The sequence below is a fragment of the Muntiacus reevesi genome, chromosome 16 (genome assembly GCF_963930625.1).
Source record: "Muntiacus reevesi chromosome 16, mMunRee1.1, whole genome shotgun sequence".
NCBI classification, from domain to species: domain Eukaryota; kingdom Metazoa; phylum Chordata; class Mammalia; order Artiodactyla; family Cervidae; genus Muntiacus; species Muntiacus reevesi.
The window spans coordinates 52,137,285-52,152,003 of NC_089264.1; the positions used below are offsets into that span (position 1 = coordinate 52,137,285).

General features: G+C 36.3%; 1 protein-coding gene across 2 annotated transcripts in view; it reads right to left on the reverse strand.

Moving 5' to 3' along the window:
• ARAP2 (ArfGAP with RhoGAP domain, ankyrin repeat and PH domain 2) overlaps nt 1–14,719 on the reverse strand; it is a 186,895-nt gene that overhangs the window by 15,405 nt on the left and 156,771 nt on the right. For both annotated transcript variants that reach the window (XM_065907507.1, XM_065907508.1), the window contains 4 exons: nt 12,732–12,871; nt 4,968–5,050; nt 3,492–3,527; nt 1,557–1,620 (listed from right to left, as the gene is read on the reverse strand). In XM_065907507.1, coding sequence (XP_065763579.1) covers nt 1,557–1,620; nt 3,492–3,527; nt 4,968–5,050; nt 12,732–12,871 — 323 coding nt within the window. The remainder of the gene's footprint in view (nt 1–1,556; nt 1,621–3,491; nt 3,528–4,967; nt 5,051–12,731; nt 12,872–14,719) is intronic.

Consider the following 14,719-nt stretch of genomic DNA (forward strand, 5'->3'; position numbering starts at 1 on the left):
AGTCTCTGAGGCCAACGAGGCAAGGAGAAATAAGTTGGTGGTGAGAGCAAGCTCGGTTTCCTGGCTATTGACACCTTGATTTTCAACTACAGCATCTAATGACTTCAGTCATAAAAATGAAAACAATTCAGTTGTGCCATAACCAGATACTGTACCAGTTTTAGACTCTGTGGTTCTAATTTTACTATTACTTCAAGCCTTCTTTCTTTAAAGTAGGACTTGAATATCTAAATTTTTAAACAGTCACAAAAAGAGAAAAGGCTCTAAAAAAGTTAGCCACTGGACTTTTTCTGGAAATGTATTCCCAGGGAGTAGTAGTAGGGTCAGGCTGAGAAAAGCAGTGTTTATTAACCACTGGAAAGGTTAATAAATTAAATGAACAGAGAAAATGGTTTTCAAAACAAATAAGGACAAGATTTGAGGGTGAATTAACTTCTCACTTGTAAGAGAAACAGGGAAGCACACCCTTGGTAATAAAGAGTGGCAACTTAATCGTTACCAGTGAATTTCAATGCTGGGGAAGCACTGCTGGGAGTCTGGCCAGACAAGCTTGGGGAAGAAACCAGTCCTATTAACGGGACTATTCTATCCTTCACTGCAGGAGTGAGTCCTCCAGTCGGGAGGAGACTAAATGGGAAACTGAGGGTAAGTGTTGGCCTCTGGGTTAAACCACTAACTGAATGTATGGTCCTAAGCAAATCACGGAGCCTTTCGTAAACTTTTGTTGTCTTATCTATAAGCAGCGTCATGCACAATTCGTTGCGAGGAAAATACATGAATTACACAGTATGTATTAAAGAAATGTAGGTTCCCATCCTTGTTTTAGAAAAAGCAGGAGCACATGGGGGGAACAGGAAGGAAAAGAGCAAATAAGATCATCTGTACCATTTTTCTAGATGATCTTATTTGTAAAACAGAAATAGAGATGCAGACACAGAAGAAATACATGGATACCAAGGGGGAAATGAGGGTGGGTTGGAGCGGCATGGGAGGAATTAGGAGATTGGGATTGCCGCATGTGCACGGGTTGACTGTGTGTAGAGGAGATAACTAATGAGAACATCCTGGACAGCACAGGGGACTCCACTCAATGCACTGTGGGGCCTGAATGGGCAGGGAGCCCAAGAGGGGGAGAGTATATGTACGGTGATTAACTTTGCTATAGTGGAGACTAGCACACATTGTAAAGCAACTACCTTCTAATAAAATTGGGAAAAATGAACAGAACACATTTTCTAAACACAGATCCACTGGGACTCTGAAGGACAAGAGCTCAGACAAGCCCCTCTTTTTCCTATTCCACCATCTTGAAGCCAGATGCTGCCCCAAGCTAAGGAGCCGCTGGGCTGGGGAAAAAAGATGCCTCAACAAAGAGTAAACTCTATCTTATACAGTAGTGGGTAGATCTGGGTCCTCGTGTATTTAAAAAGTCATGAATGAGAAAATAAATGTATACACAAAAGACTCATTAAAAATTCTTTGGAAACTACCAGCACACTAACATTTCCTATAAATAGTTGTCACACTTCACTAGATAGTTGAAATAGGTATCATACCTGGGCAATAAAGATATTGGCCATCCACTCTGTTTGAGTTTGTGAACTCTCACAACACAGGTGCCTGTAAGACAAGGTTTATAAAATATATAATTCAAAAGGACAAAGGAATTTTCCAGTGTATTTGTTTGGCAAGTAAGTGATTAAGTGATCAGAAATCTCTTTGGGTTTCTCCCAATTAATGACATAATGCAACCAAAATGGAAGTACTTCAGTACAAGTTGCTTCAGGCTTCTGCTATCAAAACAGTAGTATAAATATGCCAGTTTAACCAAAATATAGCTAAAGGCTTTGATAACTGCCAAAAAATGATAAACGGTATTTTTTGGAAATGCAGAAAGGTAAATGTCATTTGTTTTTTCAGGTACATGATGGTAAAAGATGTTTTTACCCAGAAATTGAGCCTAAGAAAAAAAAATGTGTATATTTTCTTAACAGCAGATTTTTTAGACAGTCACAGTCCATGTGATTATCAACATTAATACCCAACAAGACTCATGAAAAATGAGCTAAATGAGAAAAAACCACTACATGTCCAGTAACACTGATTCAGTAACCTACTGAAAACCTACGCAAAACAGAGGTCTTGCCTTCAAGGTTCGCATAGTCTATTAGGAAAGGCAGGAATGTAAACAAACTATAACACAGTGAGGGAAAAAAAAAATGTCAAGTTGAACATAAACACAGAAGCAGCACAATTGGGGATGAGGTGGAAAATCTTGTAACTGACGTTAGAATTTCAAAGTAGTTATTTTTATACCCTTACTAATAATTTAGAAAAATGTTAGAATGAAACTTCTAAAAATAATCCTTGCTTCTGCCACTAGATTCTCATGAAGACAGTGTCCTTTCCTATTGCCATGCCCAAGAAAACTGTTCCCTCTACAAATCATGTTAGTTATGGATCCACCAGCACAAGATACCGTAGATGTAAAGAAGAAATAAATGGATTAGAAAGGAGAGTTATCTGATAAGACTTTCTCCCTCATTTCAGCTATGGTTTGAATAAAAAGTGACAGCTGAGTCTGCCAGATCAGCAGGAAGAAGATAAAAGTGATGAGGGAAGGGGGAGCATACACTATGGAAGAAGGTATAGTGAAGACAGCACGGATATTAAACATATGATATGAAGCAGCAAGGCATGTATAGTGAATTAAAAACATTGTTTTATCATTAAGTAAAAATGTGGGAAAGTCACGGGAGATACATATTAAAGGACTTAGTGTTGCTGTGCCAACAACCGTATACTTTACCCTACTTTTTAGGAATCACAGATGAGTTAAAGCAGAAAAGAAATATGATACATTTTAGAAAATCTCTTCAGTGCTGGGTGGAGAATGTGTTGGAAACAAAAATCAAAGTCAGAGGCATGAAGAGCACTTAAGACTCCTGGACTGATCCAGGCAGCTGGAGAAGGCTCCAAAGATAGAGGGTATGTGTGGATCAGAGAATTAAGAGGCAGATCTGGTATGGATTAGACACAGGGAGATGGGGGAGAAGGAGACATCTAGTCCAGTCTCTGAGAGTGGCTAGATCCCGGTGACATCAATGGAAAGAAGTACTCTACAGAAAGAACTGGTTTGAAGCCAAGGTCTTTTCTTTATATTTGAGTTTTAGAGAGTTCTTATCCTTAATTTAAAACTGAATTTTGTCTGCTTATCCCTTAAAACCAGAGATTCCACATTTATATAATAACTAGTAAGAAATCATGTGTAGTTTTTCTTGAAGTGTTGGCAAATAAGATACATGAGACTTAAATAGACCTAAACCCTGAAGCAAATCTCGTATTCTCTTTTTAGGCTCAAGGTATTTAGAAGAGAGTTTAACTTCACTTAAAAGAAATGTTTCTTGTCTCTAGATCTATCTGTCAAATAATAACATTATTTACTGTCGTTATCATCAATATATCAAATCCAAAATCTGTTAGCAACTTACCAGTGATGTTTTTCAGAATATGCTGTCAATCCCCAGCTGCATCATATGGGGGGGAAAAGAAACACATATACATATTAAAAATGATTCATTTTACAATATAATACACAGGATGAAATTTTAAGGAGGTAATATTTAATGGTGGGAAAGCATAACAGAATTGATATCCACAAGTGATGATTCGCTGGGTATGATACATCTAGAGATAAATGATGGATATTGAGGGATTTGGCTATAAAATTATAGATATGTTGAAAGAACACAGCGGGAAAGAGTCTCATGATGTTATGAGGCAGTGGGGATATTGTGGGCTGAGTAAGGACAGATGTCTAGAAAAATGGCCAAAGTAAAATACACATACTGACTTATTGATATTGTGAGAAATTTGAAAGAATGTACCAGTCACAACACAGATACATGTGCTGGGCTAAGAAATTAAGCACAGAGGCAAAAGTGAGTACAATTTTAGTAATACAATCTGAAATCATATACAGTTCATTAAAATGATGTTTCATGATATTAAAAGTATTGGTACAAACTTTAATTAGCTAATCAAAGTAATCCGTGATGAATAAGCATGGTATAACTCAAATGCTGGGTTGGTTCAAGTGCTAGTGAGGAGCATAATGTTTAAAGAGTGCACTTTCTACTACCCATGTGCTGTGAGTTTATTACCAAATTCAGTAAAACAAAGAGGGCAAATTATAGAGCCAGGACCAGGATGTCCTAAAAGCAACAAATGTCATATATTAATGCATATGTATGGGATCTAGAAAAACAGTATTGCTGAACCTGTTTATGAAGAAGAAATGGAGACACAGATATAGAGAACGGACCGCTGGACACAGCAGGGGAAGGGAAGACAGACTGAGGAAGTAATATTAACATACATACACTATCATGTGAAAAATAGATAACTAGTGGGAAGCTGCTATGTAACACAGTGAGCCAGCCTGGAACTCTGACAGCCTAGAGGCATGGCATGGGAAAAGGAAATATACATATATATGTATTAATAGACAAAACCAAATATATATATGTATTTCTGATTCACGTTGATACATGGCAGAAACCCCCACAACATTGTAAAGCAAATTATCTACCAGTGGGGGGAAGAAAAAAAAGCCAAGAAGGATGGAGGGCAGCATTTTTCTTCCTCTGGTAGGCTGACGGACTGGAATATTCTGTGACTGAGCAGAGAATGGGATGTGGAGAAACCCATGTACTTCCCAGTCATGAGGGCCTTCTGGGGATTTCTCGTTCTACACAGAGGAGATGCAGTTCCCCAGGAGCTTGACTTGAGTGGAAACATCATCATCTCTCCATAACCACCCACCCAGGTCCCCTGCCACATGTTCGCGGGGGGTTAAGGAATCTAAAGCTTAGCTTAGAAAGAGTGAGACTAATGCCATTGATCCCTAAATCCTTGGACAGGTTTTCCTGTAACTTTTTCAACAGCTCTGCCCTTCCAAACTTTACCTTGTTGGAGGCTTCATCTTCTTTTTCACTCCAAGATAAAACTTCACGGAACTGAGAGAAAACATTTTATCAGGTTTGCTACTCTGTAAAGGAAGACAAAATAATTTGTAATTAAACAGATTTTATAAATGTCCTTTTATTTTCCTTGAGTATTAAGAATAGAATTTAGAATGTTTAGTTTCACAAATATTTCATGAATATCATACCAAATTTTTGGTGAATGAAGATTGTGTTGGTTACAATGTTGTAAATTTAAATAAATGATCCTGGATATATATGTATGAATATCATCAGTGTTGCCTGGGGTAGCACCACCCTATATTCAAATAGATTCATATTTCTCTACAAAAATGTATGAAATTTCATATAATGTGAATAAGTAAAGGCCATAAGTACTGTTATGGTCTGAATGTTCATATCACCCCCAAACTGAAATATAATCCACAGCATGAAGGTATTTGGAGGTGATGGTTTTGGGTGGTTAATAAAGTCATGAGATTAACTCTGTTTTCACCCCGTGAGGATATGAGAAGTGGGCAGGCTACAATCTGGAAGAAGATTCTAACTAGAACCTGACCACACTGGCACCCTTATCTCAGGCCTTCGGCCTCTCGAACTGGAGAAATAAATTTCTATTTTTATAAGCCACCCAGTCTATGGTAGTTAGCCTGAACAGACTAAGACAAATATCTTCATGTTGGTGTAGGTCAGGTTTTGCCACCAAGTGAGTTATGACTTTCTATACTTTTTGGCTTTTGGAACTACAAATCTATGTAGGCATAGACTAAACTATCTCAAATATCCATATTGAAAATTTTCACTAATAACTCACAAAAGGAGACAATTAAAAAGAATATACATTTGCTTTTAGATCAATTATATATTTTCTGTACACATCCCAACATATTTATCTGATTAATATGAAAAAATTCAAATCCTTAAACCATCAGGAAAAGTATCTGACAGAGGCAAAACTTAAATCATTATATTCTAATGTAATATCAAAGCATATACATATATTATTGTTGGATAGCCTGCAATAGATTTTATAAAGATAATAGCCATGAAAATAATACTTAGGAAAAGCTTTCCTAATATCCTAAAAATTTTCAAGGAAATCACTTTTTTCAACCTGGTAGGCAGACAGCATGTATAACTAAAAGCAGGGGGTCTTGGGTGCAAATCTGGCTTGCTACCTACTAGCTTACCCTCTCATTACTGCTCTCTGCTCTTGTATCTTATTTGTAAACAGGAATAATAAATATACTGACTACCTCATAGAGTTATTATGAAGATTAAATGATAAAGGGTTACTGTGAAGGGTTATTGTACAAAGTAAATAAGAAAAGTGCTTTTAAAGAGTTTAGTCCAGTAAATAGCCAAATACTAAGGGCACAGAGCAAATTACAGCTATTATTACAAATTTAGAACACATTGCTTCATAGAAATTGATAGACAAGTTGTTAGAGTCCTATATAGCTCAAATCAGTCAAGTTTTTTTAAAAGTTAAACTATTACTATAAAGTCTTTTCCTTATGAAAGCAGTTGAATTTGAAAGCGTAAAGGGTGGAAAATATGGCAATTTTTATAAAATTTTTATAAAATTAAAAATTGGTTTCCATGGAGAAAACAGGTTAGGAGAATGTAGAGGAAATGTAGAGAAAAAAGTGAGCAGGAAGAAGGTCATGGATGATGCTCTGGTGACCAGTGTTCTCTGTGGCAGCGATGATAAGGTTTGAAATTTACATGGTGAATTTATCCCTAGTCACCCTTATCACTGAGTTTGCTATTATCATGACACATAATTTAAAAAATACTTTGGTTTTTTTTTTTCCCCCCTGTATGGCTAGATTTTTTGAAATGGTATCACAGGGTCAAAGGCTAGGAACATGATTTAAGATTTTGCAAAATTGATAGGGTATATTTACTTACAGTTAAATGTATATTTCTGCATTTGCTAGCAGTTGACTTGATAAACAATTTATCCCTTTATTTATGCATTTACTTACTGACATTAGTTCTTTATATACCAAATAGGAAATTGCCTTATCTTTTTAAATGAAATAGTCTACACTAATTGGTCACTGTTTACTTTTATTTTTATAAAGTCAAGTATGTTGATCTCTTTTGAACTATTGCTTCCAGTTTAAAGGGTTCCCATATAGCTGATAAATACTCAGTTGCATAGCCATGGAACTTGAAGGGTTGCTATTTGTCAAGTTTTAATTCTTTTATCAATCTGGTATATTTTACACACAGAATAGATGAGAATTTAAGTTGAAAAATTTTTGTTAACAATTGGGCTTCCCTGGGGGCTCAGGGGTAAAGAATCCACCTGCCCAGGCAGGAGACTATGCAGGAGACACAGGTTCGATGCCAGGATCAGGAAGATCCCCTGGAGAGGGAAATGGCAACCCACTCCAGTATCCTTGCCTGGGAAATGCCATGGGCAGAGGAGCATGGCGGGCTCCAGTCCATAGGTCGCAAAGAGTCAGATATGACTTAGCCACTGAACAACAAAACAACTTATTATATAAATTTTCTTTGGACATGCATTTATGACAGTTATCAAAACAATTATGATAAACCATTACATTTTTTTAACCTCACTTTATGTTACCATTGCTATCTCTGTTCATTTTTATGCTACAATATGATCTAAGCTATTTTAGTTTTATTGTATGAATAAACAGTTGGGTGCAAAATACTTAACAGTTATTTTACCTTTTATATCTCTAAAATGTTTGTAAGTATTCCTATCTGTTTACCCTTTGAGATGAGCTGTCAAATCATTTCTTCCAAGTTCTAAAAGTTATTCTCTTTGGGATTTTGAAAACATTAATAACTACGTTAAACCTACAGATCAATATTAGTAGACTTTAATTTTCACCCATTTCTATTCGTGTAGTTCTGTAGCTTTCTTCATGTCAGCCTCTTCTTGTTAAGGTCATTTTTCTGGCATTTTATGTGTTGGTTTTGGGGTACTGGTATTTTAGTCTGCTACTTTACTGAATATTAAGGAATAACACTTTAAGACTGATATGGAAGAGTGAGGTAGTTTTTTAAGGCAGTAAGTTTTCTACACGGGAAACAGTCAAGGAGAGAAGATAGGCGTGTATAGGGTAGCAGAGACCCCTGGACACCTTCCTCAGAGGTTCAGTCAGATTATAGCTGAGGTTCACGTCCCTCCTCAGGGCCGTGACTGCTTAGACAGCTGGTCCCTTGGGCTCATCCCAATGGAGGCAGCAGCAGAGCCAGGCGAGAGGCTGCAGTTCCGGCAGGACAGGTGAGAAGGGACCTGCACATCTGAGAATGAGAAGCACGTGGGTCTGATCCAGGTGTGTGCACGTGTGTGCTCAGGCGCTCAGTGGTGTCTGACTCCTTGTGGCCCCATGAACTGTAACTCACCAGGATCCTCTGTCCATGGAGTCTCTCCAGGCAAGAATACTGGAACAGGTTGTCATGCCTTCCTGCAGGGGCTCTTCCCACCCCAGGGATCAGACCTGGATCTCCTGTGTCTCCTAAATTGGCAGGTGGATTCTTTACCTCTGCACGAACAGTCTTATTTATACTGGACATTGGTAAGCCCAGGACTGCCTACATTTTCAAATACTGTTGGCAATAGATTGAGAGTCTGAAGTGATACAACTGACTGCCAAGCCATTCTGGACACTCGAGCTCATTACTTTATGTTCTATCCTGTGCAGAGAACACCGATGACATAATTTGAGGGGAGTTCAGCCATGGTCGAAAGAAACCCTTTTCAGTTTCAATCTTCAAAATGAATAAGCATAAGCAGGACGTGTTAGGATCCTAATACAAAGTTTTTTAAGAGAAATCTCATTTACCGTGATAACTTTACTATTGGTTTATTACAACTCTTTCGGTATGTGTGCTTTCTGGAGAATTTCTTCAAAAAGTTCAAGTGTTATAAAGTATGTAATATGTTGCTTCAGGCACTGTATTTCAAAGTAAAATTTTTAATTGAACCAATTAAATTAGTGTGCTTAAAAAATTATCCTTGTTACTAAGAAGAATTTGCTTATTAGTGCATGTAACTTTTAACATCCGTCCCCTCCCCATTTGCTTTTTTTTTCACACCATTAACAGTGTAATGGTAATATTCTTTGAAACTTCTCACCTTTTATGTAAATCAAGTCTGAAAACATTTTAATTAATATTTTCTGTGCAGGAAAAACTCTCAAAACAAAATAGATCTCCCCCTGTGTATTACTCTAATTTGTTGTTAATGAGCATTCATAAATTATCTCTAATTAACACAGAGTCTCTTTAAATATACTTTTCAATTTGTAATTTCTGCTCCCTTCTCAGTAAATCATTTTCTAAATATATACAAGCACACATATATTAAGGGCAACTGTCAAAACCAGAGCCAAATCTGTATTCAGGTAAGTTTGAGGATTTTTACTATTGATTATTTATTGTAAACTCATTTGAAAAGCAAACATTGCTGATGACTTGGCCATCAATATTAAAAGTGAAAGACCAACAGCATGCAGAAATAACCAACAAAATGACACCATATGTTGAAAATAATAGTGGTTCGAGTTTAAAGGAAAACCATAAGTCCCTCATCTGCCTGCTTTACTGTGCAAATGAAACTATCAGTCGCTTTAATTGATTCTGACAGATGCATAAAGACAACTTTCAAACAGTTAATACTATAATTCCATAACCTGAGGTCACTGTGATAGAAACAAAATATGTTCAGTGTCTTTAAAGAACACTCTGAGAGATACTATATGATCTCATTTACATGTATTGAACAGAATCTAAAAAAGTCAGACTCACAAAGAAGCGGGCAGTAGAATGGTGGTTTCCAGGAACTGGGACTGAGAGAAGTGGGAAAGTGTTGATAAGTGGGTACTAAGTTTCAGTTATGCAGAAAGAATAGGTCCTTGAAATCTAAGTATAGCATGGTGACCACAGTTAATAGCACTGTGTTGTATACTTGAAACTTGCCAAGAGAGTGGATCTTAAATGTTCTTACCACAATACACACTAAACTATATAAGGTAATGACTACTAATTCATTAATTAATTAGCTTAGATTGTGGTCATCATTTCACAATGTATATGTATATCAAAAGCATCATATTTTTTATAACAAATGCAATTTTTGTTAATTATACTTCAATAAACATGGGGAAAATATTTCAAATGTCAAAAAAAAAAAAACTTTCAGATGAGCACTCAGTCCTACTACTGTCTACCAATTTGTATGAATTATTTTAGATTAAGCAGAATGATCCTTTCAAAAAGATACATATTCTTAAAAATCATTCTGTTAAGGGATGAGATTCTTTAACTCAATTATAAAGTCATTTCATCTCAAAAAATATAATATCTCCATGTACAGGCTTCCTTGTGGCAGATTTTTAAATTTACACCAGCTTGGGGAAAAACATTATAAGAAACTGAATTGTATGAAGTGTCATATTTGAAAATAGTTGGTACTATTAAAATGAAAAACACTATCCTCTTTAAGTAACATTCTGTCAGAAAAAACATCAGGCTAAAATAATACAAACGTTTTTCTTTAGTGAGTCCATGCATAAAACCTTTAGAATTAGACACCAGGGAGTGAATTCTGACTCTATGACTTACTGGCTGTGTGATCCTGAGCAAGTCATGTAATATCTTGGCAGAGTCCATTTCTTCATCTGTCAAGGGAGATAATTATAGCACTACTTTTATAGGATTATTGAAAATATAAAGTGAGAAAAGTGAAATGTACAGAACTCTGCTCTTTGTGGATTAACCACTTGAATGTTCATTGGGGCCATTATGACTAGTATCAACTGCTATTGATACTAGTGGTTTTTAGAACTGTCTGTTGCTACACAGTGGGAGTGTCAGTTCCTTAATGAAACTAAAATGTCCAGGATGATTTTAAAGTACACTAAGTAAATATCCAGCTACAAAGGTGACCATTAACCAACATAAAAATGGAAGGAAGGGGATGAAGGAAATGAGTCTAAGGAAGATGAAGGTGGATGACTCACTGAAGAAACCCAAACAGAATTCAACCAGATTCAGTTCTTAGACGACTGGAACTTCAGTTGTGAGGTCTAGCATTTCCTTTCACAAACACAAACCTACAGTTCATGAACTTTAAAATGTGATGTGCTGGGGGCTTCCTGGGTGGTCTAGTGGTTGAGAATCCACCCGCCAGTATGGAGGACACAGGTTCGATTCCTAGTTTGGGAAGATCCCACATGCCACAGAGCAACTAAGCGTCTATGCCACAATCACTAAGCCAGCGCCTTGGAACTCACGAGCCTCAACTGTTGAGCCCACACACCACTACTATCCAGGCCCAAGCATCTAGATCCTATGCTTGGCAACAACAGAAGCCGCCACAATGAGAATCCTGCGTACCACAACTAGAGAAGGCTCACACAGCAACGAAGACCCAGCACAAAAGCAATCAATCAATCTTTAAAAAATGTGATGTGTTTGTTTCACGTAACTTAGAATTCCTAAGTGCCTTATTTCTGCAAACTTCACTCTTCCTGCACTGAAGAATGTGAATAATGATATCCAACAATAATAAATGATAACAATCACTTGATACCTACACAGACTCCCCACCAACTCTATCAGCAGGAACGACAATGTGGGATTTCCAGTGTATAATACAGCTCTTGGAAGAGAGGGATGTGGGCTGCAGAATTCAGTGCTGTTTTGTTAGCTCTCTGCCTGGACATTCTGCTGTCCTTGAAGAATATGAACATTAAATGGATCCACAAAATAGGAGGCTAAGATTTATTTCTGCCCACCTGAAGGCTTCCTTGATGGAGGAACATATAAGACAGTGGTCAGTGTGTGGAGAGCTCAATAAAAGCCACAGCAAAATGGGGCTGTGTAACTTTGGAAAGCTACTTAGTAACTCTTCCTTCAAAACAATATTAAATGACATGTTGCTAGTCTGGTCCTTTTTTATAGATCTCCAAAATACAACAGAGTAAAGCACCATACACCTGAAGTATGCAAGTGGTGTTTATTCCAGTGAATTTTATATTTCAGTGGGAAAAGCATCTTTGGGTCCTGTGGTTATTCCACATTCAAAATAACTGCTTGGATATTGCTTGAATCTCAAGGAAGTAGAGATGTTACTGTACATACCCATGTAACAGACACCCAAAGCTGGATAGAGAAACTTTATTTCTGTCATCCTGGAAAACACCTTACTGACTGTATCTCTGTGCTTCTGTACCAATATTATTCCATACCCCAGGCAAACACCTTCTGACTGTCATCACCATAGAGGATTCTGCCTCTCTTTGGAACGTTTATGGATAGACTCATATGGTACTATTTTGTTTTAAACTGTTTTTACTCAAAAAGGATTTGAAGATCCTCCCATGTTGCTACATTCATCAGTTTTATTGCTGAGTGGCATTCTGTTGTCTGAATATGTCATTCTCCCATTGATGGACATTTGGAATGTTGCCAGGTTTCAGCTTTTATGAAGAAAGCTGTTTATGAATATTCTTGAACAAGTGCTCTAAGAACAGAGTTGCTGGATCATTAGTCAGAATGAATAACTGTTTTAAAAGCTGCCCAAAACTTCTACATAGTGACTATGTGATTTTACCTTTCTGCCAGCATCCCAGAGGTTGAATGCAGTTTATTTACTATAGGCCTTGAACTCCAGGAGACAAGGGGTTAGAGGTGTGAAATAAGAATGTTAACTCACACAAAAATATACACATATTCAACTACTATATAAATAAATACCTTCAGATCCTTGTAAAGAAGGATGTACCCATCTCGTAAAACACAATACCGATCTTGAAACTTATTTCCAGAGAGTATTTTAGATGGTTCTTCTTTGACTTTCAAGACTCCCTCTTTGATATTTTCCAGGGCCTTCCTCTCTGTAAAGTACAACATTTACTTTTGCAAGTTAGGTATATTTTCAATTATTTGGAATAGAATATAAAACATTTCTGTATTTTGATAATACAAAATTTTGATGATACAAAATAATAAATTCTTTCCTACAATTAAGAAGCCTCTAGTTAATTTTTGGGAACACCTTGTATCAGGGCAGTGTCATACAAGCTGCAGATCCAGTGACCAGATCTATTTATATCTCTTTATAATATACAGGCCTGCCTATGCTGTTCAATTAGCTACTGGCTAATGGGCACCTGAAACACAGCTAGTCTCCACTGAGATGGGCTGTGAGTATAAGATATATACCATATTTTGAAAATTAGTACCTAGAAAGGTAAATATATTACAATTTTGTAGTATTGATTACATGTTGAAATGATATTTTGGTTATGTGAGTTTAAATAGAAGATATAAGTAAAATTAATTTCACCTACTTATATATATGTGTATTTATATATGTATATTTTAAATGTGGCTACTAGGCAATTTAAAATTATATCATCAGGTTGCATTTTACTTCTTTGAATAAATAGCACTCATATAAACAATGCAAAATACACAGGTAAAAGAGAAATCTCTTCTGGAATTCTGACTCAGGAATTCAGTAATTCTTCAGACATTAGAAAAATTCCTATATCTATGAAACAGGTAAGGGTAAATAAGGCAAAATGTCCAATAACACTTATGCAATAATGCATCTACCACACTTAGAAATCATTCCAACAGTTCCATTAAAAACCACATTTTTGATAATAAAATCACGTTGAATCTATAAATTTATCATATAAATTTATCACTATATCTCCAGTTTACAACTTTCTTTTTGAAATCTCAACATTATTTCACTGTCTGCTTGAGAAACAAGAAACAAAGGAAAGAAAAGGAGCCTGAAGCCAAGTAGCCATGGCATGCTCATTCTGAGGTCAGCCCCTGCTCCTTCTGTAGCAGGAGTGATGACACTTATCCTGCAGACTGCTGTGGCCCTCACATTAGATGGCGTCCTCAAAAGATGTAGGGAGGGACACCACATCAGAATCAAGACCTTCAGCAATTTCCTGGTATTAAAGTGATGCAACTCTTAAATATTCACTCATAGTTTCTAAAATGTATAGGTAACTTGAATGATTTTAGAAAGAGAACTTTTTTAGTTTTAAACCTAGCAATCCCTTGGTTAGGGAAAACCTTTACTCAAATAGCAAATAATACACAGATGTTCACAATTATAGTTAGTATGAGAAAACAAGTTAGAAAAATTTGAAAGTGCCTTATAACTCAGATATGAGCATGGGATGACAACCTGGAAGCAAAAATCAACAGGTTGAGTCACTTCACTGATCTTAACCATAAACAAACAACAGTAGTTTTCATGATCTGCATACTACCACAGATAACATTCTTTTCATCATGATGCCACACTAAAATAGGTTCTTTTAGGGAGTTTGTGACTTTAAAATAATTTCTGAAAAACACACTGCTAAAATTTGTCTTCTGGAACAATCTCTTAATAGTCAATTTCATAGAAAAAATATTTCAAGTAGTATTTTATAGCTAACTAGCTTCTATTTAAATTAAAAATAACACTTTTCCAATTAAAAGACTTGAAAGATTATTTTAATGCAATGAGAAAATAAAGGAAAATATACATATAACTAGTGTTAAGCAAAATTCATATGACATCAATTCATTTCTTCATGAAGTATTCAGAGTCTAGGACGCATTTGATTCTAATTATATATAACATTACCCGAGGAGATGGTTTCTGGACTTGCAGTGCAGTGTCAGAGGCAGAGTAAACATAGGTTAACAAACTGCTTATACATCCCGAT